This window comes from Protomyctophum parallelum (genome assembly GCF_964188405.1).
Source record: "Protomyctophum parallelum genome assembly, chromosome: 5".
Classification (NCBI taxonomy): domain Eukaryota; kingdom Metazoa; phylum Chordata; class Actinopteri; order Myctophiformes; family Myctophidae; genus Protomyctophum; species Protomyctophum parallelum.
In genome coordinates, this window is record NC_139702.1 from 33,975,867 (window position 1) to 34,002,522 (window position 26,656).

At 44.2% G+C, this 26,656-nt stretch overlaps 1 protein-coding gene across 1 annotated transcript in view; it reads left to right on the forward strand.

Moving 5' to 3' along the window:
* The window catches only part of vegfc (vascular endothelial growth factor c), a 78,603-nt gene that overhangs the window by 19,720 nt on the left and 32,227 nt on the right, over positions 1 to 26,656 (forward strand). Inside the window, exons 2-3 of the mRNA XM_083764975.1 lie at positions 23,299 to 23,584; positions 23,778 to 23,968. Coding sequence (XP_083621101.1) covers positions 23,299 to 23,584; positions 23,778 to 23,968 — 477 coding nt within the window. The remainder of the gene's footprint in view (positions 1 to 23,298; positions 23,585 to 23,777; positions 23,969 to 26,656) is intronic.

The following is a 26,656-nucleotide window of genomic DNA, read 5'->3' on the forward strand; positions in this document are numbered from 1 at the left end:
AGGTTGCGGAACAGCACCCTCTATCATAAACACTGAAAACACCAAATTACGTCATACAAAATATGCGTCAATGACGGTCAATGAGTTAAAACACACTGGGGTTATTTTAACTGTCTGGCTTTGGGTTTCAACCCAGACAGTTTTTAAGTTGCTTGATTTTTTTTTAACAATGAGTTTAACATGGTCAACATTTGACAACTTAAAACACTATCTGGGGATGCACAAAAACTCCAGAGTAGACGTTAAAAATGACCCCCAGCTAAGTGTTTTTAAAGTAAAATATCCCTTTAATTCCTTCCCCCACTGTTTTGGCTGTACAAGAGATGTTTTAGTCTGAGGAGAGGAAATAAAGAATGAACTGCGGGTCACTTGGTGGAGGGTGAGTTCAGCTACATACCCATGTCACTGTAGATTACCATCCGCTCCTTCTATGCTTTTCTGCTGTGCACTGTCCACTGAAGCCAAGATGTTTTCTTCTCTGTTGTCCACTGAAGCCAAGATGTTTTCTTCTCTGTCCACTGTCTGAAACCACAATGTTTTCCAAATATAGCCTACTTGAATTTGCAGGAAAGAATTGTCGCAATTAATGTTTCAACTATATGAATAGACACAGCAGGTCTTTTACCATAGTTTGGGGGGTTTCTTTGTCATAAGGTGAACATTCTGCCAAAATAGCAAATGTACATGACGTGGGGAAGAAGGCATCTGACCCTATGTCTCCCTGGGGAATGTAGGGTTTAAATGGTTAAACCACAGGCGTTTCCAGGAATGACATGTTGGGCAGACAAGATATGTTGTCGTCGTCGCCGTCGCCGTTGTCCCCCCCCCCCCCCCCCCTTCCCCCGCACGCACAATCAGGAGCACTAAAGGTTTTCGAAGAGATATACCTGCCAGACGAGTAGGCTACAAACGCTGAAATGCATGCATTCGCATTCCAATGGGTGATTCAATCCGCTGTCCACTGTTCTCAGGCCTGGTGTATGTCCTCTTGGCAACACTGGCCTCTAGTACCTCCAAACTGTTTTATAGGCCACGGACAAAATACTCCACAACCCTAATCTCCACGGCTTATAGGAACTATACTGCCACTAGTATACTATAAGTGGCAGATCCGTGGTCCAATGGGCAATGAAAAACACTTTTAATGAAGCAGTATAAACCCCAAGAGGCTGTGGCTTTACACTATTTTTATAACCGCTAAACATAACAGGCATTATTAGCAGATTAGTGGCCTTATTGTCTGCACTGAGACTTCAATTCCCTAGCCGGGTCATATACTGAAGACTAATAATGATACCCAATGCCTCCCTGCTTGGCACTCAGCTTCAAGGGTTGGATTAAGTCCCTGTGACATACTTGTGTCATGTCCAAGGGGTGTACTTGTAAATTATGTGACATACTAACTGGTGTCATGTCCAGGGGATTTACTTGTATATCATGGGACATGTCTATGGGCAGCTGTGGCTCAGGAGGTAGAGCAGGTCGTCCAATGATCCCTGGGTCGGCGGAACCCCGGCTCCTCCTGTCCACATGTCGAAGTGTCTTTGGGCAAGACACTGAACCCTACATCGCCTCCAATGAGTTGGTCGGTGTGAGCTTGCCACCATTGGTGTGTGAATGTGGGAAGTGAGGCGTTGACTGTTCGCCACTTCACCTCCCAATTGTATGAATGAATTAACCATTGTAAAGCGCTTTGACCACTTGGAAAAGTGCAATAAAAATGCAATTCATTATTATAATTAGTGGATGTACATCAAGCTACAGAAACTGGAGATATGGGCTCTAGTGGCCTCATGGCTTCAAACCATTAGTTTCCATTGTAGTTCCCACGGCTACTTAAGGGCTTTTATTAGGCATGCTGCAGAGTGCCTTTGGCCCCTTTAAGCATGGCTTTTGTATGGCTTGCTAATTTATTTATTCATTTGTTACCAATAACAATGTGACTACAATAATTATGTGTACAAGAATATTAGTCCCAGACTGCTTAACAAAGTTGTTATGAAAATGCATGGAAGGTCCTGAACAGTGTTGTATGGGTGGTGAGGAGTGAGGACCCAAAAGCAGGACAGCCAGGCAGGTTACAAAACCCAATGGTTGGGTGTTTTAATAAACAATAATAGGTGAACAGAACAGAAATCACAAATACAGACTAACTAACTAATGTAGTGACACCAACAGTCCCGTAATTACAGGGCTAGAGTAATTGACTGCAGGTTTCATCATAAAAAAGGTAAATCCTACCCGGGACACCAAACAATGAACCGTAAAGGACTGACTGGGGAACAAGACTAAGATGCACATGAGAAACACCTGGGGAAAACATGAACATAGAACAATAACAACTAGCACAATGACATAACAGAAATACAACACCTAGACAAGACAGGCAAAGTCATTTGCCGGTGCATTTTATCAAGTATAGAGTGTTTAAGTGGTACTGAATTTGCAGCTCAACAAAAGCTAATTAATCCTAGTGTATGACGAGGACAAGTTCACAGTAAATGTAAATCTCTGCAATACGATTATTGTGAGAATTTGTTATCACGATAAACAATAATTAAGATGATAGTCCCATGCCTATATAGTGAACATGCCGACTGGTGCAGTAATAATACAGATACAGTACGGCCACAGGTATGTGTGTACATTGTAGAGCATTTTACAACAGCTTTGAATGTTGATCAGCCGGTCATAATCAAGGACCAGAACTATCTGTTTCATATGTTTACAAGTCTTAATTACCCCTTACTGCAGAATATAGCGATGAGATGAGCTAAAAAGCATCTCTCACCCGTGACAGTGCAGTTTTACAGTCTTATTGTTGTAATGCCCCACTGTTATTTATTGAGATGTGTGTTTTATAGTGACTCTGCGATGGAGCTGCATTTGGAGTGTGGACCACATAACGACGGCATGCTGTAATGTAATGTTAGCAGTTTGAACGAGCTTGGATAGAGGTCAGCTGAGGCCATAGCCGACGGATAGGATAAACACCCTTTGGTTTCCAGGCAGGGGTTTCATTTGAGGTCCTATAGGGCAATGGTTCCCAAACTTTTCAGGCCCTAGAATAATCATATTTCAAGTGCCAACTAGGTATTATTTATCTGCAAAAATCCTTAAAAGTTTGCCTCTGGGGCTCGTTTAATCTCCTTCAGCCCTCCTCCTCTGATGGTGTGCCACCTGGATCTGTCTTCTTGAGAGATTACATTTATAGTTTTACTTGGTTCCACAGATACATATTGTGAAAAGAGCCAAACTACTGTTTATCACAAAACATTTTCAGATTGGGGTCTGTGGGCAAATGCATATGAATTTGGGGGTCCTTGACATGAAAAGGTTTGAGAACCACTGACTTATGAACAGAATTTATGCTCTATTTACTTGAAGGGGGCAGTTTGGTGGTCAGTAGACAGACTCTATAGTTTGGCTACATGACAGTGAAATAAGAGTCACATATTATCACACAGGTTTAAATGCCATGATTGACATGTCATTATATGGGTTATTAAGCCACAGAGTGAGGTCTGGGTTGAACCAGGCATAGTATCTGTGTTGCTGTGACTGTCTTTCCATTATGGTTTCTCTGTGGAGTTTAATGGCTTGGCTCAGATTCTTTGCATTTCCCGCTGATGATTTGATTGGCGACTCGACAGACTAATAACAGTAAAACAGGCTATATTTGTACCAAAACATCTGTTGTAGTATTTAACCACTTGAACCCCCAGCATCACTATTCTGGGGCTCGCCAACTCCCCAACGCACTGTTATGATCTTTGCAAATCTGATATTTGAATAGATTTGGGGTAGAGGGGTAGAGCAGACCATATAGCACCAGAGCCAAAGTTCTGGTATTGGGCTCAATCCGTAGTTTCCGTTTGTGTGTTTTTGTTTTTCTGTTTTAATCCTGGCGTATAATAATTACAATAATATGTTTACACAGTTGAGAAAACGTGGGACTTGTTTTGAAAGAAATCATTAGGGATGCTTGTTGCTATTCCAACGGTGTGACTAAGTATTTAAATTCTGTTTGATATCTGACACTAGAAAAAGATTACGATTAATTGAGACGACATGGCGTACATGCTTATTTTAGCGTTTTATTTGCATCTGCTTGACCACACGCACGCACGCACGCACACACACACACACACACACACACACACACACACACACACACACACACACACACACACACACACACACACACACACACACACACACACACACACACACACACAGAGGTGGTTTACACTAGCACTACCAGTGTGTACTGTGTATGTGCAGCACGCTCCGTTCCAAAAACAACAGCTGCTGATGTCATGGAGTGATTTAAATGTATCCAGAGGTAAAACAAGCTATTTACATGTCTGTGTGATGCAAACACATCCAGGCTAACAGATGTAATGTCTCAACACAAATGATTAGAGTCCTGTATATCCACGGGCAGACGGCATCCAGCCTCACTGTGCCTGACGTGCAAACTATTCCTGGAAAGCAAAGCAAAGTCAAGTCCAAGTTGCCTTTATTGTTCCTCCCAATGTATCTCATCAGTGTGTGTGCTTGTTGGGGGGGCAAACTCGTCAGTGTGTGGGCTTGTTGGGGGGCCAAACCCGTCTGTTCTTAATCATGCAGTCGCTTCTTTACGATACACTGCGATATGTTAGAGCCAATAAACAAAATTGGCCGAAGGGTGGCACTATTGCGCTCAAATGAAAAATGCAAACTTTGAACAGGCTTAACTCATGAACCGTTTGACCTACAGCCATAAACGTCATTGCATGAATGCAGTCATAACCTCTGACCCTCTGACCGTTGTGTGGGTTCGGATCCCACTTCTGAGACCATGCAATATTAAGACATATTCAGAGAGGCCGGTACATGTGTTTATCAGTCAGCCATCTTCATTTTAGAACTAACTCTGTTGTCTCAGGGGACAGTGGGTCTCCTCTGATGGGCCAGTGGTGGCCGTGTGGTCATATGGACCCACGTTGACTGGATGGTGTAGTGCTCTGGATGGCTGGCTGAGCTGGTGTTGTGGTCCCCTCACTGGATGGCGTAGTGCTCTGGATGGCTGGCTGAGCTGGTGTTGTGGTCCCCTCACTGGATGGTGTAGTGCTCTGGATGGCTGGCTGAGCTGGTGTTGTGGTCCCCTCACTGGATGGTGTAGTGCTCTGGATGGCTGGCTGAGCTGGTGTTTTGGTCCCCTCACTGGATGGCGTAGTGCTCTGGATGGCTGGCTGAGCTGGTGTTGTGGTCCCCTCACTGGATGGCGTAGTGCTCTGGATGGCTGGCTGAGCTGGTGTTTTGGTCCCCTCACTGGATGGCGTAGTGCTCTGGATGGCTGGCTGAGCTGGTGTTGTGGTCCCCTCACTGGATGGCGTAGTGCTCTGGATGGCTGGCTGAGCTGGCGTTGTGGTCCCCTCACTGGATGGTGTAGCGCTCTGGGAAGCTGGCAGGGCTGATCTAGTGCATGGTGTCCTCTTTGGCTGCTGACAATAGATGGGAGCACAGGCTATGCCCGAGGCTGAATGCTGACACCGCTAGCTCTCTGGCCAATGGGGCCCATTGCCAGAGGCTCTTGACTACCAGGGGTGCCCTGGGGCTGCAAGGCCGATCTATAACAATCTTTCTAGATGCAAATGGGTGTTATGACCCAGGGAATCCAGAGAAAATACATTTTGATTGTACGCCTTACGGTTCAAGAGTTATAGGACAAAAGGTAAAGTGGGCTGTTATAGTGCCACCTATTGTGAAATTGAAAAATCACACCCATGTGAAATGAAGGGCGCTCTTGTCATTGTACATCAATTTATGTTAGCAGACATTTGACATTGCTACATAAGGTACATAATGTGGTCCCTTATAGGCCAAGCGCTCCCACCAACATGTGATTGGTTAGCCGATTTGCTAACCAAATAGCCGATGGTGTACGTTTTCCCTTCAATGTCAATGCGGCGTTTAATGTTTTGATGTTTAATTTACGTCATATTTAGCAGAATCAGCTCTTATCATCATAAATCATCATGCATGGGACATGTGTCTCAGAGCAGGTGCTCTGAGACTTTGATTAGACAGCGATTTACCATTTCGAATCAAGCATTCAACCAAGCTATGTAATATAATTTGTGCACAGTAATGAGCAGGAAAATACTGTCAATAATAATACAGGCATAATTATGCTACCTTAGAATAGATGTAGACCTATTTGACAGTGTATAAACATAATTGCATTAACAAACTTCACGTGCGCGCGCACGCGCACGCACACGCACACGCACATGCACATGCGCACGCACGCAGCCACGCACGCACGCAGTCACGCACGCACGCAGCCACGCACGCACGCAGTCACGCACACACACGCGCACACACACACACACACGCACACACGCACACACACACACACACACACACACACACACACACACACACACACACACACAACCTGTAACTTTCATTAGCCTTCCATTATTGTTATTTGTTTAAATTGTTCCAGGGGCCACAAGAGGGTCGCAGGCCGCATGTGGCCCATGGATGGGTACAGGCTTTGATGTCTATGTGTGCACTGTTCCTGATGACGAGGCTGGGAGCGGGGAGTCATGAGTGTTGGTCTGGGTGCCTGCTCAGATCAGGGGGAGAAATGCTCCCATGGCACCAAACACCATGCAGGTCACAGGTCAAGTATAGTCATTAATTCAGCCAGGCCCATTTGATCCAGCTAGTGATCAGAGGGATGGGGGACTGTATAGCACTATACCTTTCTGTAGTCCCCCAGGGGTCTGAACTTTTGGGCCTTGTCCTTTTTGTTTCCTCTAGTCTACACCAACTCTCTTCATTCATCAGGATGAATTGAATACGTGGCCGACCACAATGGAAACAAGCCCTCAGGGATTTGTTTGTGTGACCCTTTGCAAACTGTTAATACAGTAATTCAATCAATCAATCGATCAAACCGAAATTAGATGATCTTGTAGAAAGAAAGAAAGAAAGAAAGAAAGAAAGAAAGAAAGAAAGAAAGAAAGAAAGAAAGAAAGAAAGAAAGAAAGAAAGAAAGAAAGAAAGAAAGAATAAGATAATGGGCTCCACACAAAGTGGTTCTCAAACGGGCGACCTAGGGGACGTACAGTAGGGGGCTGGCTTGCTGCATCATGATTTTGAACACTCCAAGCCACAGGCAACTGGAAGAATGCTTCCAGACAAGTACAACAATAAAGTTATCATGTTATAATGGAAGCCATTGTTCTCATACTAATACAAAAATAATAATAATACAAAATAAATAAATAACCTTGTTAAAAAAACTGCTTAACGTTGATGTCACTGGTAGGCGGGCCCTCCTATGAGTAAGTAAGTACATTGCCGGTTGCCTTCGCCTCACTCTCGACTGATCCTATGAGACACAGGTCCTCACTAATGTGCATTAGTGAGGACCAATTATATAAACATACCGGTATGTTGAGAATGGGTGAAGTTGTCTGTCTGTCTGTCTGTGGCAGTGTGCTTGTCTATCAATCAATACATCTAATGGAATAGATGACATAACATGATGTGCGGAATGTGGAAGTCAAACTCATCAAAACCTAAACTATGATCAGTTAAGCACAGAATTGCTCTGAATATTTACAACTTATTGGAAAAATGAGGTTGGATATTGTATAAGCAAATGTAGGTCAAATAGCATTGGCTTTATTCTATATTCGGATCCTCATTAGCTTCCGCCACTGTGGTCACTAGCCTTCATCTCAACATAAAACATACAATATTAATATAAACAACACACTTATAAGTCTAAAGTTACACTATTAAAATGCCAATGATAAGCCTATCAGCGACTTGCCTTTGAGGTCTAGAGTCAGACACATAGGCTCTCTCTCTTTCTCTCTCTCTCTCTGGTACTGTGTTTCAGCCCACCATGTTTGTGTTGACACTCTCAGCATCCTCTGGTTGACAGATCGAGTTGTAGTGTCATGTCGATGGCGCAGCGGTGTCTCTTAATGTGTCCTAACTGATTGAAACTCTTTCCACACTGTTTGCAGTAGTACGGTTTCTCTCCAGTGTGAACTCTCTGGTGAGTCTTCATAGTGCTCAATTGACCGAAACTCTTGCCACACTCGCAGGTGTAGGGTTTTTCTCCCGTGTGGAGGCGCTGGTGTGACCTTAAACCGCCCAGAAACCTGAACCTTTTGTCGCAATGCTCACAGGCGTACGGCTTCTCTCCCGTGTGGATGCGCTGGTGGTTTTTCAGGTCGCTCGACTGGTTGAAACTCCTCCCGCACTGATTGCAGAGGTAAGGTTTGACTCCAGTGTGGAGACGCAGGTGAGAATTCAGGGAACCCAGGCAACCGAAACGCTTGTCACACTGTTTACAAATGTGAGGTTTCTCTCCCGTGTGGACTCGCTGGTGGCTCCTCATGTGATACAGCTGACTGAAGCTTTTGCCACACTGTTCACACCGGAAGGGTTTTTCTCCCGTGTGGACGCGCCAGTGTGACTTGAGGCTACCAAACGTACTGAATCTCTTGACACACTGCTCACAGTGGAATGTTTTTTCTCCGGTGTGGACGGTCTGGTGTTTCTTCCAGTTTCCAAGAATTTTGAAACTCTTGTCACAGTAATTACAGCGGTAAGACTTTTCTTCGGTGTGCAGACGGCGCTGATGTGAGTTCAGATTACCTGACTGACTGGACCTCACCTCACACCGTGGACTCTTGTCACACGTTTTTTTGCTGGTGTGGATACGCTGGTGAGGTGTCTCCTGGTGATCACATACGCTGGTGTTCTGTCCTGTGTACATCTGATGTGTATCTACATCTCCATCCCGGGTTACATCCGTGGTAAACGGTTGATGAATGTAAGACCGTGGCTTGTCCGTGTCCCCTTGTTTCTGGCTGGTTGTTGAGGGAACCTGTCCATCCTTCAGCAGGACACTGTGGCTCCGGGCACACATGCACTCGGTGGCGAAGACCTGAGTCCGGGAAGATTTGAGTTTTATTCCTTCTAGGATCAATTTCAGTTCATTGTCGAAGCTGCTGCTATGCATGGACATGCCTCCCTCTCTTTGTTGCTCTCTATCTCTATATGACGCTTTCTCTCTATATATATCGCAATCCTTTTTTTTGGCTAGTGGGGACGTACGGTGATATTGACTAAAAAGGCGTCTTCACATCTTTTATAGGCTGAGCATCATCTCCGCTCTGACATCACACACAACACAACTCGTTGCCATGTCGGGATGGGACGATAATCGTTATTATTGTTTATCCTGATAGAAAAACACAAATAATCTAAATTTATCGCCAACTTGTCCTCCGTCAAACACTAGGATGCATTAGCTTTTGTTGAGCTGCAAATTCAGTAACACTTAAACCCTTTACGCAAATCGTTTCACCATAAACTTGTTTCTTGTAGTGCTATTGTTGAATTGTGTGTTGTATTGTGTTGTCCAAGTGTAAGGCAAATCAGCTTGCAACATACTGTTCAATCTCCTCCATTATAGGCAGTCAATCTATTTGGAGAAGGTGCTTTATGTACCTATGTTTTTTCCCCCAGATGTTGGTAATATGACAGACTGAAGTGTCCAATATTGACTGTGAATAATGTGTTGCTTATATTGCTTATATTCTGTACATTTAAGGGTTGTTTGGATTCAAGCACTGAGACAAATCTTTATGTGTGTGTGTGTGTGTGTGTGTGTGTGTGTGTGTGTGTGTGTGTGTGTGTGTGTACATGTGTGTGTGCGTGCGTGCGTGCGTGCGTGCGTGCGTGCGTGCGTGCATGCGTGTGCGTCTGTAGTTCAACATATATCGAGAACCGCCCAGCAGATAGACTACAAACTCAGTATGTGCGTCGCCAACGATCTCAGGGAGTGTCTGTGGTTCCCGGCATTATGAGTGGGTCAGATATAAGTCACACCAGAATAAGATATATTATTTAAATTGGTGAAGACGTCCTGGGAATGACGTAAAGATCATCCCCATATGGGCTGTGATCTGGCCTACGTCACCAGAGGACGTCATCATAATCATGATGTCATATGGCTTGCTGGCTTCATCTCTCTCTCAGCTAAGGAGTCCCTTGGCCCCGCAAAAAACATTGAAGACTCCCGAGTATGTCATATTATGTAGTATTTCACTGTATCATATCATATTCATTGTCTTAATGCCTTTCTGCTTAGGGCTTCATTCCAAGTAAAACATCACGTTCCAGATAAAGCTATTGGCCTCAAACTCTCTCTCACTAAATGTAATATAATATTGTGACTGCATGTCTAGTGGAAACCTTGTATGACCAGAACCCTTACTTTTCAGGAAATTACAGTATACAAAAATGATCTGTGATGGATCCAATATAGTTATATTAGTCATGAGGTCTTGTTAATACTTCATAGGTTAAATATTTGGTAGTGTTGAATGCCTAGTTTGTTCAGTCACATGGGTCTCCCTATCTCTTTTGTACACAGACAATTTCTTTTCAGTGTCGGAAATTCGGAATAGCAATTTTATCAGGATTGGAAGTGATGACACAAATTGGAAGCACAAGCTGATTTCTCCTGATTGGCAATGATTACTATCACTTTAAACCCGTCTGCCTATTGTGTGCCCGTCAATGCTGTCATTACAGGCAAAAGCCATCTAGAATCTTCAGCACCAGCAAAAAAAGGTGATCTAAAAGCTCACAACATGCTTCTTCAAGCTTATAGTTTCCCTATACTTTTGATCGACATTCACCTGCCAAAGTATAGGCATCAATATACAGTATGACATGACAAAAATAAATAAATATATATATATATATACAGTTAGAATATGGAGTTACTAGTTTTCTGCCCAACGACAGCCACGATATAATATAATCCAACCCATATCAAATCTGCGGCTGATTTATGAATTACTCCTACTGTACACTTATTATTAGATCATAAAACACGGTATTAGACCTCAGGGGAGATTTTTACTTTTACATTGGCCGGCACACGCAAAACCTAATGCAACCTAATGCCTAATTCACAGCAGGTGAGCCAACGTATAAAATTATATTTACTACGTTCTCGTGCAGCTCTACGGAACGATATTGTTGGCTTCAGAAGCACGTTGGGTTTCCCCCCCTCTTTCCCCTTCATGTCTGCGGTCTGAATATCCAACAGGTCTTTTTCCACGTCTGCACTGTAAAGCTCTCCACCATCTGCGGACAGAGAAATGGAGCTCCCATTCAACCTTCAGCGTTTTAGTTTTTCCCTGCTTCACCTGTTCCATCTGCACTGCTCCAGATGGGTCGTATAGAGTCTGATTCACTATGTGGAAAATACACTGGAGGAAGTACTCTTTCTTTGCAATATCCCCTTAAAGTGGAATATACTCTATCCTTTATCCAGGGTCTTCAACAGACGGTCCGGGACCCCTAGGGTGTCCTCAAGGGCTCTCCATGCCTGTGAGGCATTGTGAGCTTGTAGTGGTTTGGTGTAGAGGGGAAAAGAGCAGACCATAGGCACGTACAGAACGAAAGGTCATGTTCACTATTGACGATTTACGTTTCTAAACATACACATTATCATCAATACAACATACATTGATAATGCTGTTAACAAGTCTATGAAGCGATCTATGAAAACGTTTCATCTTCAACAGTTTTACAAAATATGTATACGGCTGCTTTATCCTATTTGATATTGAAGATTCCTTGCTGTGCAATATTTTCTGTCTATTAGTTGGGGTGGGATTTTGTCTCATTATCAACTGACTGTGATCGGAAGTGTTGGAATCTGACGATTCCTAGATGCCTGAACCACCTTAACTGACTCCTTTCCACATAAAGGAGCAGTCTCTCCTGTGTGACTGAGCTTCTCACAGTACCGGAACGTCAGCCACCCACCTGAGAAAACTCAGTTTGTCCATTTTGTATTCACAATCTTGTTCTTGCAGTCATGACCCACATTTCATGACTATACTGTAGGTCATACACTAGTGTTTTATAGCACATTAAACAATGTTCTGCATTCCAGCAGCTTCCTTTTTCTTGAATTTCTATCCTAGTTTTGGGCCAGTTTGGAAGCCCCCCAATCCACAGCGTCCAAAAACATGAAAGAAAGATTCTAGGCGGTTTCTTTTGACCTTTCGGCCCCATCTCTAGTCTTCATCAGAGTACACTCAGAGCATTACGTACTGCTTTCCCTGTCTTATTAAACACTGAAAATTGATATACGTAAATGGTAAATGGAATCAAAATAAGCTTCATTGTCAAATCATAGGTTTACTTGTTTGTCTTCACATGGATTAAAGAAATCCGTCGTGAGGATTCCATAGGGGCCATTTATGAGATCGGTGTAGATCTGCAAAAAAAAGCACTATAGGGAAACCAAATGGTTCCTGAGTGATCTCCAAAACCTGCGGCTCTCTCCCAGCAGCGGCTATGAAGCAATATAGCACTAACGGGCAACGGATAAGGGATATATTAAAGGCAATGGCACAAGGACTGGTGATTGGTTAAATTTGGTTTAATTATTGCAATGCCCAAACCACACCTATATGCATAATATAACGGGTAACGCAGCGCCACCTGGTGGTCACCAGTTTAGGCTCTGAGTGCCAATTCTCCCATTATAAAGAAAGAAAGAATTTGTAATTCTATTATGCATGTAATGTGCATTTTTTTTGGAGGACGTCCGTGGCACCCATTGCAAAGACGTCCATAAGACGTCTTGTCGTCCCTGGCACTTAAACAGGTAAAGTTGGTAACCAAAATACCAACTTTAGTGGGGGAACACCCTTTCCCCACTCCTAAATAGTGACTTTAGAAAGATGAGACAAAAATGGAGCCCTTTCGGTCTGCTAACATTTCCTTCTTGCAAATGCCTTTGCCGAAAATAGCCGATCTACCGCGACACATTCCTGAGCTTGTAGATCGTCAAACTTCGTCCAGTCGGCGTATGTTCACGCTAGGGTTCATGTGGTTCAAGCGGACGGATCCCCCTGTATAGTACAGTTGTTATCCAGTTGATCTGTGACGGCTCAGATTTGATGTGTGAAATGTAAAGCCATCATTCTCCCAGAGTGGAAAACATAGCCAGAGAGGCACAGCCTGCCGGGGAGGTCAAAGCCCTGGACGCTTTCCAGGCATCTCACAGAGAGTGAGATCAAACAAACGTCCTTGTAAATCCTCATCCCAGCGGATCCGTCACCGACAGCACGGCCTACACTCATCTGAAGAGATCACGGGTTAAAGCAGTTAGTTGTCTGGCCCGTGTCTGTATTTCAGTAAAGAGACATTCGATCTGATAGATAGCATGTTATATCCAGAGGTGGAAAGCAACTATAAGTAAGTATAACTAAGTACTTGTACTCCATTACATCTCAGAGGCAAATACATGCATGTCATGTCTCTGTCTGACATGTGTAAAGCCCATCACACACCGGGTGCGCAGCGACGCGGCACAGGCGTTGGCGCGCGTCGTACGCCGCCGGATAGGTTCATTGAAAATAACGGAGGCAGCTGTTTTGACGCGCGGCGTTCGCAGATGGTGCATGTGCAGGGCTTAACGCCGCAGGAATCGAACCCAGGTCTCCCTGTGCGGGAACCCAAATTCTTAACCACTATAGCCTAAAAAGAATTCCTCCTTAACTGCAGCCGGGTGAGATATTAGGCTTTTGGTCATCAGGCAAAGGCTTGGAGCCACGCTGAGGATTTAAGGCCTGTGGGTCCGAAACGTTTGTATGTTCTGCTGCTGGGAGTGAACCTATAATAAACAAGAAATCCTGAATGGATCAAAGTGAGTGCTGCTTTCGCATTCTAAAAGACTATTTCTGCCAGAACCGCGCCTGATACAAACATAGCCTACTGTGAACTACTCGTTTGAGCACTCGCCTCTCTCTTTTTGAGCGTTGCTAAGATGGCAGATGGCTACGGGTATACTATATTTCTGTTCAACACCCTCCTTTAAGTATAGTTTTCCTTTTCCTTCTTAGAACATGCCCAAGAAAAGTATAGTCTTATGGCTCGTACACACTGCACGATATTTGCTCCGATTATGCTGTCGGGGACCATTTTTGGCGCTCGCCGACAAAAACCCCCGATCTGATCGCCATGGTTTTGCTCGATGTGTGTGAAAGGCTCTAGGAGAAGATATAGCACAGATAAAAGCGCTCGTCGATGCCTCGTCGACAGTTTCTGAATATCAAGCAGGTTTGATATTTGGCTCTCTCGCCGACTGGACATCGAACAGTATGAACTGGGTTGTGACCGCGTCCGAGAAGGCTCTGTCTGTCTGTCTGTCTGTCTGTCTGTCTGTCTGTCGACTTGCGTTTATTGTTTTGATTGGCTGAGCAAAGTACATATTGAGGATAAAAAGTGAAGACGCCAAAAGTGATTGGCCGGAATGACATTTCTGACGATTTGATTGGCTGAGCACGGAATGTGATTCATGAAGATGTACGACGATAAGAGCGGCCCCTCACTTCACACGAGTGTATTTAGTTTTTTTTGTAATTCATCGAAGAAGAGAAAGAAATCGGCATTATTGAAATATTTGGTTGTCCATTTCTGTACACCTATATAGCCCTCATCCAAACAAACCGGGGACCTTCTGTTTCCCAAGCGTTCTCTTCACCCACTCAACTATGCCCCTCCTGCTCCTGGCTGCTCCTACACAGAATGTATACCTCAGAATAATCTACTCAAGCACAGTATACTTGAGCAAATGTACTTGGTTACTTTTCTACTTTCCCAGTATTCATCACAGCTAGCATTGTTTACATAAGCCTCATGACATGACCAAACTGGCTTGTTTTGAGAAATATTCATGGAAATATTGTAATACAATCGGGACATAAAAACTATTTTCTCATGACATCAGCCAATAGCATATTATACACTGTAGGAGATCAGTGTGAACACACGCACGCACGCATGCACGCACGTCAAAGTATTCGTCTTAGTTTCTATTCATCTTTGGTCGAATTCCAAAACACACAAAGAAATTCTCATGCAAAAAGACACAGTAATGTAATGTTAGGCCGTGACCTCCTGGAAAAATGATGAGATTAAATGATTTCATTTATTATGGCCGCTGGCAAACATCAAGCTTGTATTAATTACATTGTGCTGAATGATATAGAGATCATGTTTGAGTTATACCTCTATAAACCTGACTCACAGGGAAAGCACACACACATAGATCATGGCCTGTCCATAGGAATAACTATCATCATATATCTTCTTCTCTATATGTCCTTGGTAGGAACATTATAGAGTTGATGATTCTGCCCTTGAACCTCACATACTGTACATACAGAGAGAGAGAGAGAGAGAGAGAAAGAGAGAGAAGAGAGAGGTGTGTGTGTGTGTGTGTGTGTGTGTGTGTGTGTGTGTGTGTGTGTGTGTGTGTGTGTGTGTGTGTGTGTGTGTGTGTGTGTGTGTGTGTGTGTGTGTGCGCGCGTGCGTGTGTGTATTCAATCAATCAAACCACTTTAAGTTGGTTCTTTATTTTTCTTTATGTAAATCAACTTTGGGTACCTATAAAATGTTGGGGTCTGCTTGAGCAACTTGTTATTCTGTTGTATCCTTTGGAGACCGGCCAGCACCATATAAATCACCATTATGAAATCAAGTTTTATACATTTTATACAAAAACACCCAATCTACAAAGCTTACAGGGTGTCACAGCGTGACGTGTTGTGAGCTTATTGATCGGCTTTTTCTCTATTTGTCATACAATATCCAATCTATCTATATGTCACACAACAACGTTAAGTGGCTAGAGGCTAACGTATTACGCAAAACCACTACTAGTGTAATCTTTAACATAACATCTGTTGTGTGTGTGTGCGTGCTTGTGTGCTTGCGTGCATGTGTCTCGCTAAATATGTGCCGTGGCATGTGCCAATAACAGGGGTTTTGAATTGAACTGGGAATGACAGAGAAAGAGAAAAGGAGAAGTATTCCTGGGTTGTCGACGCAGGATGATTCCAGGCCAGGAGCAGTCGGACTCCGGTGCCGTTGGATCCAATCTGAGCATCTGGAATTCTGCTGACTGCTTCCATGGAATAAGGAAAGATATAGTAGCCTATACAGTGTAGACTTCTAGCAGAGAGACAATCACACAGTCAGACTCGCACAGGCTGAGAGTGCTTTGATTTACAGGCAGTTCCAAGACCTTGCTCTATACAGTACTGTATGTCTTGATGAGAAATGTGTCGTCCGAAAAGTCCCCCCAATTTGATGACATTAAGCAGCAGAGAGAAGATTTACAGAACGGATTACTTTCGTACTGTAATCTTTCGTCTTTAACGTCACAGTTATGCTATCTAATCTAATTTCTCATACATTTCTTTATATCAAGGACCGCCATAACTTGAGCACAGTATTTTTGCAATTTAATGGGGAACACATCCTCCTTATATGCTTGTTAGTGTTTCCATTTAAGATTCAATCACACAGACTATCACACATGCACGCAAAGCTGAGAGCTTTGATTTACAAGAGAGAGAGAGACTGTTCCAAGACTCCGCTGTAGTGTACACTACAGTATGCCTTGATGAGAAAGTCATCCTAAAGTCCTCCCCTGATTTGACAACTCTCACGCTGTTGGCTCTCTTCCGCATTCTAATCAGTAGTTCTCAACCTTTTTTATTTTTGTTATTTCAAGGACCCCCATAACTCTGAGAGCGTACACAATGGAACTAAATGGACCAAATGTCCATTTGTACACACTCTCAGTCACAGACCTGTAATCTATACAGACATTTTATGGGAACATCCTCCTCATGTGCTTGTTGGTATTTCCATTTAAGATTCTCTTGAGTGACCCTATAAATATAAAACATGAAATAAATTCCCCTGATATTCTTCTCTATGATATAAAAATAAATATTGTAATCGGAATATCAATCAATCCTTTCGGAGCTGCGTTGTATGAGAACTTGTTTGTTTGGTTTGGATGCAGTTTTTCATTAAAGTACAAATTTGTAAAACTTTTTAAAAGTTCATCTACAAGCTCACAGCGAGTAAACGCCAGCATTGCGACTGTGAGCTTGTAGATCAGCTATTTTCATGTATCTCTGCAAAGATCATTTGCACATCCACTTTGTGCAGATGCCTGTTTGTGGCAAATTAACCCATTTTGACCTGAGATCAGATTCTAAAAATGTCTTCTACATCCTGACAGTTTTCTGAAAAAGCTATGTTTCTATGTCAGTCGTCAGTCATTTTTCAAAAATAGCAGACCTACAAGCTCGTAGATCTGCTATTTTTCAAATGCTAACACCAAATGGGGTTCCCGCCCAAAATGGATTAAACAATCATGAACACAAATCATGAACCAATTTGCTTGAATAAAATGTGTATAATTAGTATGTAAACTATAATAAGACGCCTGAGGGCAAGAAGGCGGATGCGTGCACGCCTTGGCGACAGTTTACAGGGTTTGATGAGGGCCCAAGTAGGGACCGGGCCTTAATTTTCGGGCCTGTTGAGAACTCGCCGGCTACCGGGTGCGGCTGCACAAATAACTTTGGGGCAGGCCCGTCTAGAGTTTGAATGGACAGGTATCAGTCAAAAGGGAGACATCGAAGAGGAAGATAGATGGGGAAGGATCAACATTATGGAACGTCAGAACAGGTCAGCCAAGGGTTTGAGGTTTATATTGATGACATCAGGGATCTCCATATTATTAGTATGGACATTCCCATATATGGGCTTAATATTGATCCCTGATGATGTCATGTGATGTCACGAGGCATGGCTATATATGGTCATGGTGTGACGGAATGACTAACGGGATTTGCATGTTTTCATAGTAAATGCAACATGAGGTCGCTCGCAATAATACAAAACTGCAAAGCAACTTGTTAGTAGTGGAGTAGTATAAAGTATTGAAACATTTACGTATAAACAAACAGGCCAAACGTTACCTAGTTGGCCTTCAACTGCAACGTTGAGAGCTCACACAAAGAAGGATTTCACGCTCTCTGTGTGATGTGACGATAAAGAGTGATTCAGCAGCACAGGAGCATATAGTTTTGAGCTGACATGCAGATTTACCACTAAATCCCTATATCGGCCAACTTCATCTATGGTGAATTGCAAAAACAGATCTACAAGGTCACAATGTGTCATATTGCAATGCATTGTACAATGCATTGCAATATGACACATTGTGGATGAAGAATTTTTTGTGTGTAAAAGGAGCTTGGCAATATGAGGCTATACGGACCTTGTAATATCGTCTTAATTTCTTAATTTACAACCCACATAAGGGCATGTTTTTCTGTAGTGTATCACGTTGTGGAAAGACATTTTCTCAGATTCCACCTGCGGTCAGCCTCATGGCAGCAGATCAGGATCTATGGAGGGAGTTGGATGTCAGGCTGAAAGCTTTGACAACTTCCACTGTGAAGGAAAGCACAGACTCAGCAGTAACACAACTGCCTTGTTTGGAACAAGATTAGTCACTGACAAGTTGTAGAAGATGCAACATAGCCTATGTCTTTGTCTCACCACAGCTCTGTCGTCTCAAGGAATCAAACATAATTGTCCAAATAGGCCTACAGATGTTCTGACATGATAATGTATATCTTCAAAAAACTAGAGTGAGCTCATAATTGAGCAGTTAATAAAGGACTTCACCACTTTTCAACCTATCTTTATATAATTGGTCCTTGCTAATGTGTAATATGTAATGTGTAAGTGTAATATTCTGGGACTCTAAATAACCACACTTGGAGAGCATTCAAACACAGGTCTTTACTTGATGACTCTCAATGCAGAACTGAACACACACAGCACACTCAAATCGAGGCTACAACAGGCTGCAGGGGATCTTGCTAATCAGCACAGGTGGAAAAGAAAAAGTGCCCTTCTGGGCACAGGTCTCCACCAGGATTTCTTCCTCAGCCTAGTGGGGATATGCGTGCACAGTTTCATCGCAATCGGACGCTGCGTTGAGGAGTTGTGGCGATTTGTACAAAGCGGGCTACTCCTGAAAACTGTAGGAGCCAATCGTGGCCAATCAGGATGGAATATGAGAAATCAAACAAACCTGTGTTGATCACATGACTATGGAGATCATGTGTACCGATTTGCGTGAAATTTGGATAAAATCTGAAGGAGTAATAATAGAAAATGTGTTTTACATATGTGGGCCTCCTGGTGGCGCTATAAAGAGCAGATGTGAAAAATTCCAGACAAAGGTTTTTCCTTGGCCTCTAGGGAGTTGGCATACAAAGTGATCCACAGATTCGTGCAGTTAGAGGTAAAAACACTTTTCGGCCAGTTATAGCGCCACCTTGAGGCTGAGTTGAAATTGTTCATGTGGCATTTCGTCCTCGGCCTAGTGGGAATGTGCGTGCACAATTTCAAGGAAATCACGCGATGTGTTCATGATTTGCAGCATTTTGTTTGAAACTGAGCACTCCTGTGAACTTTGGAAGCCAATCTTAACCAATCAGGATGGAGTCTGAGAAATCTGAAAGACCGGTTTCGTTGAATGGCTGTAGAGAGACTGTGTACCAATTTGCGTGATGTTTGGACAAAATCTGTAGGTGTACTGTGCAAAAAGTTGTTTTGCACAAAGCGGCCTCCTGGTGGCGCTATAACAGGCCGTTCTGGAAAGTTTGGGGCAGAGGTTCATCGTTGGCATCCAGGGAGTGTGTGTGCAAAATTTGGCATCGACCGGGTTAACGGTGGCCGAGATTAGCTGCTAACGGACGGACACACACACACACACACACACACACACGGACGGACGGACGGACACACGGACGGACGGAGTGCAAAACATACTCTCCCCACATGCCTTCGGCCTGGTGGAGACAATAATGTTCTCAATCAGTGGCATGCTCTTTCACCTAGAAGACACTCAATAAGCACCATTATTTTCTACTCGGTCTGCGTCTCATAGGAGGGCTGTGGGCAGTTCAGAAACCTGTACACCAGTGACATCATCGATGGGGAATCCAAGCTAATAGAAGCAGGTTATCTATTCCAGGGGGCGACACATCTTTGTGTGAAAGGAACTATATATTTTTTATTCTTTTCATTAACCACTATGGTTAACCCCTATCACCCTATGATATAGGCAAAAAACAAAAACCACTATGATACAATAGGCACTTGCATGCCTATTCTGGGGGGAACATTAGCTGGAAATTGCAGATCTACAAGCTCACAATGCGTCGGTGACGCTTCTGGGCTTGTAGTTCGGCTGTTTTCAGGTTGAGGTTTGGTGTATAGGGAATATAATGTTTCAAATTGTTGAATGGTTTAAGTTGTTAAATGTCTGAAAATAGTAAAATACACATGAATCCCATATGTAGTGGGGGTCCCTGCTTCTCTCAACTAAGGGGTCCTTGGCCTGACATTTTTAAAGGATGTATAACATGAACAATACACACACAGGCTAACTTTGCCATTATTGATAAACATATCGGAAAGACTAGTCGACACGCATTGTTGGGGAAACACCACAAACGTCTCGAGGTATTTAAGATCTCGGAACTCGGAAACGTGTCTTTCACACCATAATAGTAGTAGTGGTTGTTGGACCAGAAATAGGAGGTGATGTCGGTCATGCGACTCATGCCACTCCCCCCCTTTGGTCTCCTCCGAGGGGAGGTCTCTGTGAACCTCACGGCCCATTGAGTCGTTGACTTCCTGTAAACTTCACTCAACCTTGTAATGTTGGAAGCAGGAAACAATAGTTTCTATTTCAGCTGACAGGGCTGTTAGGGGGACCCCCCCCCCCCCCCCCCCCCCCTTTGTCAATTGTTTGTCTTTCGGCCTCCTTTGAGTCCGCTGCTGTTTCACGGGCCGAAACCCATGCAGGCTGTTTTCCCATGCCAAGGAGATGAGGTGTGTGTGTGTGTGTGTGTGTGTGTGTGTGTGTGTGTGTGTGTGTGTGTGTGCGGGTGGGGGGGGGGGGGGGGGGGGGGGGGGGGGGGGGTGGAGTGGACATATGAAGGTGTCACTTGTTCAAATCGGAGGCGGAGCCAATCACACACAGCTGTGAGAAAATGAACCGGAACAGGAAACCTGAGTGTGTACCTTGTAAATTGGATATTGTCATACCGGTATATTAATAATCTGTCTGTCTGTCACACGCTCTTACTGACGCATGCACGCACTCACGCACGCACGCACGCACGCATGCACGCACGCACGCACGCACGCACACACACAGGCGTAGTGGCGTACACACACACACATACACACACAGTCTCTGGTAGGAAATGGAGCTTTGTGTTTATGTGTGAGTTATCTGTAGAGTGATTGTAAACAGAGTTGTGGAGGCATTCCACAAGTCAATGGTCTGCCTGTCCATACACTGTCCATATAGACATGGACAGTGTGAGTATGTGCGTGCGTGCGAGCGTGCGTGTGTGTGTGTGTGTGTGTGTGTGTGTGTGCGTGTGAGGTCCGAGGGCCAGAGAGGAGTGGAACAAGGGCTTGTTTCCTGCGATCGGCTGTATTGTTCCTTCCAGGGTTAATAGTGCGGTTGTTGAAGCAGGCAGACGGATGGTGTGACAGCGGGCACAATGGTACCTAGATGATTGTTCTGTAGAGGCTATACAACAGGACGGGAGTGGCATGAAAGATAACATTCATAGACAGCCAGGCGTTTGTCATAGAGCCATAATAGGCGATTAATATGGTAATTGTGGGCACAATCTCACTCAACTCTTTCATGACAATACAGTACAATAAAATGAAATGAAACTCAGGGACATACCCAGAGTTAGTTTTATCACTTATTTTGGGAACGCGTTTAAGGAAGAGTAATGTCTTATTTTTTCAGGATTCAAATAAAAAACCTACAAGCGTTTCAAGCTTGTAGATCATGCTTGTTGTGTGTTTGTAGAAGGATCAAGTAGGGTGTTAATTTTCCGAAATCCACAACAGTTAAAATACGGGAGGTTGTGTCATGTGTGAGTGTGTGGGTTGGGGTGGGCAAACGCCTTCTCTAAAAGTGGACGTGGATGGTGGCAAATGGGAACCGCAAACTGCTAGCAGCACAGAAATAATTAATAAAAGTTGTCCTTTATGGAACATGTTTGAAATGAGTATTAGTCACAGTACATACATGTTTTGTTAATCCCTTCCTGTTGAGGGACTCTCTGGCAACTCCCAGCCACTCTTCCCTTTTTAACCTGAACCTCATAGTAAGACCTTAAGAGAAGCTCTGTTTACCAAACAGAGCTCTCTGAGAAAGAGAGAGAGAGAGCGAGAGGGAGAGAGAGAGAGAGGGAAAGTGAGAAGATTATTGCTTCAAAAGCTCTGTACTTATAGCTTGCCTACATGTACAGTGTCGTCGTTGGGGGGGAATAACCTCATATGTCCAAAACTGTTACTTTCCAGGATTCCGATTCAAAAGTAGCCTAGCCTAACCTCAAAATGCACTGCGTTTCGAGCTCATGGATCTACTACATTCGATGCTTTTGTGTGACGTTGTATTATGATCAAGTAGGGCGTTCATTTATGAGAAAACACACACAGTTAAATTAAGGAGTCAAGAGGTCAGACAGGAATAGGATGAGTTGGTGGTGTGCTGTATATCATGGTCCAGAGTTACATGTCCTGCATGTTACTGGGTTCACCTCAGCTCAGCACCACTCATCACATATACAACCACTTGGAGTTGTTTTATGTTTTTTGAGGGGCGCTATAGCCCCTCCTATGCACAGCTCTGTGTGTGTGTGTGTGTGTGTGTGTGTGTGTGTGTGTGTGTGTGTGTGTATGTATGGGCACGGAATGTGCTCAGCTGATTGTTTGAGCATGGAATGTGATGCCAGGGTGACACAGTGGTGAAGTTCCTATACCCACCACCACAGAGGTTGTGGGTTCCAATTCCACTGTGGTGCAATACGGCTTTGTCGGACGTCTATCTACAAACACAATTGGCCTGTGTTATTTGTCACGGCACGTAATCCCACAGGATTGACCTGTCAGTGGGGAGTGTTGGGCGGGAGGAGAAGGACAAAATGCTTATAGTCTACTCCGTCCTCCCAGTGGGGTCTCCTTGCCGGGCAGGTGAGGCAGTATAAGATGCAACAGCAGTGACAACACACAGGTGTGTGTGGGGAGGAATCAATATTGGCAACTAAATTGGGGAGGAAAAGGGGTAAGAAGCATCTGTGCACAGTGCACACACACACATTTACTGTTATATACATATGTAAAGTTTCTATATCTCTCTCTCTCTCTCTCTCTCCTCCCATTCTGTCTCCCTCCCTCTTTCTCTTGTGACCCCCACCTCTCATTTGGTATATTTACCCCCCCCCCCCCCACTCTCTCTCTCTCTCTCTCTCTCTCCAGGACTCTCCCCCCCAGCCCGACGTGGAGCAGCGGTTGCGCGCTGCGTCCAGCGTGGACGAGTTGATGAGCCTGATGTACCCGTCCTACTGGAGCGTCCTCAAGTGCCGCTCCAAGCTCTCTGCGGCGGCCGGCGGCGCCGGCGGAGGCGTAGGGGGCGGGGCTGCCACTTTCGCGGCCCGGTCGGCGCCGCTGAACCCTCCTCCTCCTCCGCCGCCGCCGCCGGGTCGGCGGGAGGAGGAGGAGCCTACCTTCGCCGCCGCCTACCTCAACCTGGAAGTGCTGAAAGGTGAGCGTTCAACTCCTGTGTGTTTTATTTCATTCATTTATTTTCTTAGAGAGAAGCTATTTGCTTCAAAAGCTCTGTACCAAGCTAGCTTTCCTACATGTATATTCTCTCTGTCGGGTGGAAACCTCATATGTATCCCCCATATAATCCTCCCCCCCCCCACACACACACACCTTTCTCTCTGTCTGTGTAGCTATAGAGTCAGAGTGGAGGAGGACTCAGTGCATGCCCAGGGAGGTGTGTGTGGACGTGGGCAGAGAGTACGGCGCTCCCACCAACGTCTTCTACAAGCCCCCCTGTGTGTCTGTGTTCAGGTGTGGTGGCTGCTGCCACTCCGAGGACAAGCAGTGCCGGAACATCTCCACCGGCTACCTCAGCAAGACCGTGAGTACGCAAACAAAGATGGTGGATTTTAGAAATAGATGTACCGTACGCAGTGATGGAAGAAGTACTCATGTGTTTTACTTAAGTAAAATGATCAATATTGCATGTTAGTATGTTACAAGCAGAAGGCCCGTATTCAGGAAAAGCACAAAAGCATAGAGGGTATGCGCATGCATAAAGTGAATGGAAAATCGAGTGGCAAAGTGACAGGCAAAGTGAGTTTAACAGGCCAGAAAGTAGTTTTTAGCCACTCAGTAGGCATTCCTGCATAACTTCCTGGTTTGATGATGATGTCACGCGCATAACCTCTATTGTCAAGTCATCAAAATTTACTTTAACCCATTTAGGCCTGACGTAAAAAAAAAAGAAAAAACAATGATTTGTGCCGCATTTTTACGATTACCCAAAGTAAAAGCACACATTTTGCAGAATGCCCCAATTCACACGTTCAAAATGTAGGCTATAAAAACTGCTTTATTGTCACATGTTTACAGAAGTAAAGAAGTGGGTGAAACTTTGGTGGGCTTCTGTCGTTTTAAATGTGCTATATTATAAATATACACTTCCAGTTGCACAATACTGGACGCAGCCTCTGTCAGCACCCTGGCAACGGTCTCTGCTTGTTCAATGTGAGATGGAATTTGACATGATCGAGTATACCAACATTGCTGCCAAACCATATTCTAAAACAATATTCTACTTATTATCCTTCCAAATGAATATGATTTCTCCTAACCCCTTCTCCTGTAATGTGACCGGTGCATTATCATGTCACTTGTATTTAGTTTTTTTCTAAAATGCAATTGACAGGAAAATGTGTGGGTCGACTTGCACCACACATGAACCCATTTGCTTGCACCAACAGGGACGACATGGGGCAGGAGGGGGTGTCAACATGGGGGCCTGTGGCCTTTTATGCATTTATCTGGAGACCTTGACACGGAATGTCATGTTTGAGCAGCCCTGCTTATAAAAACACAAGCACGGGAGTGCACACAGTCTCTCTCCACACACACACACACACACACACACACACACACACACACACACACACACACACACACACACACGTTTGTTTTCTCGTGCCTTGCACAAAAAAACGTTCAAATGGTATTGGCACATTCGGCAGCTAAATGCATATCAATTTTGTATCTTGACATGAAAATGTTTGACAGCCACTGCTCTACAGCGCTGGAATTAAAACCTTCTCAAGGTTTACAGCAGTGCATGGTTCTCAAACATTTTTCATGTTAAGGGCCCCTACATTGATTTGGCCACGGAAACCCCATCTGTGCCAGGGACCCCCAGAAGAGAAGATTTGTGTTAAAAATAAGAAAACCCTGCTGTGAGCTTGTACAGTACATCTGCTTTTTTATATAGGTCTACAGTATATAGCCAAAGTATAAAATATGTGTAAAATATAGTGCTTAAAACAATTGTGATGCTATATTAACATTTGCTTGGGACGCCACTTTGAGAACCATTGGTTTACAGGTCCATTTAACGCTTTCAAAACTAAATTAACACAAAATGTCCTGCACAAGATGAGGGCTGACGATACTCAGCCTTCATTTAACTGTTAATCTTGTACATTCCCTAGGATCATTTTGGGTTATTTCTAGTAATTGACGGTGACGGTGAATGTAAACTAATTGCTAGTAGGGACCCCTCGGAATCTTGCCGAGAACATTTGGTGGTCCTCAGACTTTGCTTTGAGAACAACCTGTGACGTCCTCGCAACAACAAAGACTTGAGGGGGGAGGTTGTGGGGGTCTTCATTTGTACACGTGGGGTGTGTTCCGGTGGGTTTAGTGTTAGATTGGGTTAACTGAAGGCATACACACATTTAGATTATGGCATGTTAAGGGTTAAGGTCAGGGTTGCGGTCTGCGGAACTAAGGGAGGCAATCAACCCAAAGTCAATAGAGTGTCCTCACAAGTATGTACCGGTATGTCTGTGTGTGTAGTGTGTTTTCACACACATGCACGTGCGCACACTCACACTTTGAGTGGAGTGCTCTTGCTTTTTTATGTTTATGTGCGTGTGTTTCACCTTGACCTTTCAACTGGTAGGTAGGTAGGTAGAGCTATTCCTGTGTGTGTGTGTGTGTGTGTGTGTGTGTGTGTGTGTGTGTGTGTGTGTGCGTGCGTGCGTGCGTGCGTGCGTGCGTGCGTGCGCGTGCATGTGTGTGTGTGTGTGTGTGTTCCAGGGTCAAACTGCGGTGAAAGGGAGAAGAAGAGAGTTACTAGCATGTTAATTGGTCCGTTATTCTGTGTGTGTGTGTGTGTGTGTGTGTGTGTGTGTGTGTGTGTGTGTGTGTGTGTGTGTGTGTGTGTCTGTGTCTGTGTCTGTGTGTGTGTGTGTGTGTGTGTGTGTGTGTGTGTGTGTGTGTGTGTGTGTGTGTGTGTGTGTGTGTGTGTGTGTGGTCTGAATGATTGATGTCATCATGTTTTTTGTCCTGCTGACTGCGTTGACAGTATGTTCATGTTCAGGTTTGCATATAATGGGAGTTGTTTCCACTGGACTTTTATTACAGCTGCAAGGCAGCAATTCACATATATCAAGGTTCAAGGTCGTACTGTATATAGGTACATCTTGTGTACAGGTACATAAGAGTAAAACATAGTATTGCTTGGCTTCCTTCGGCTACTTGCTCACCATGGGTGTGAGTGCTACAGGCCTCCAGT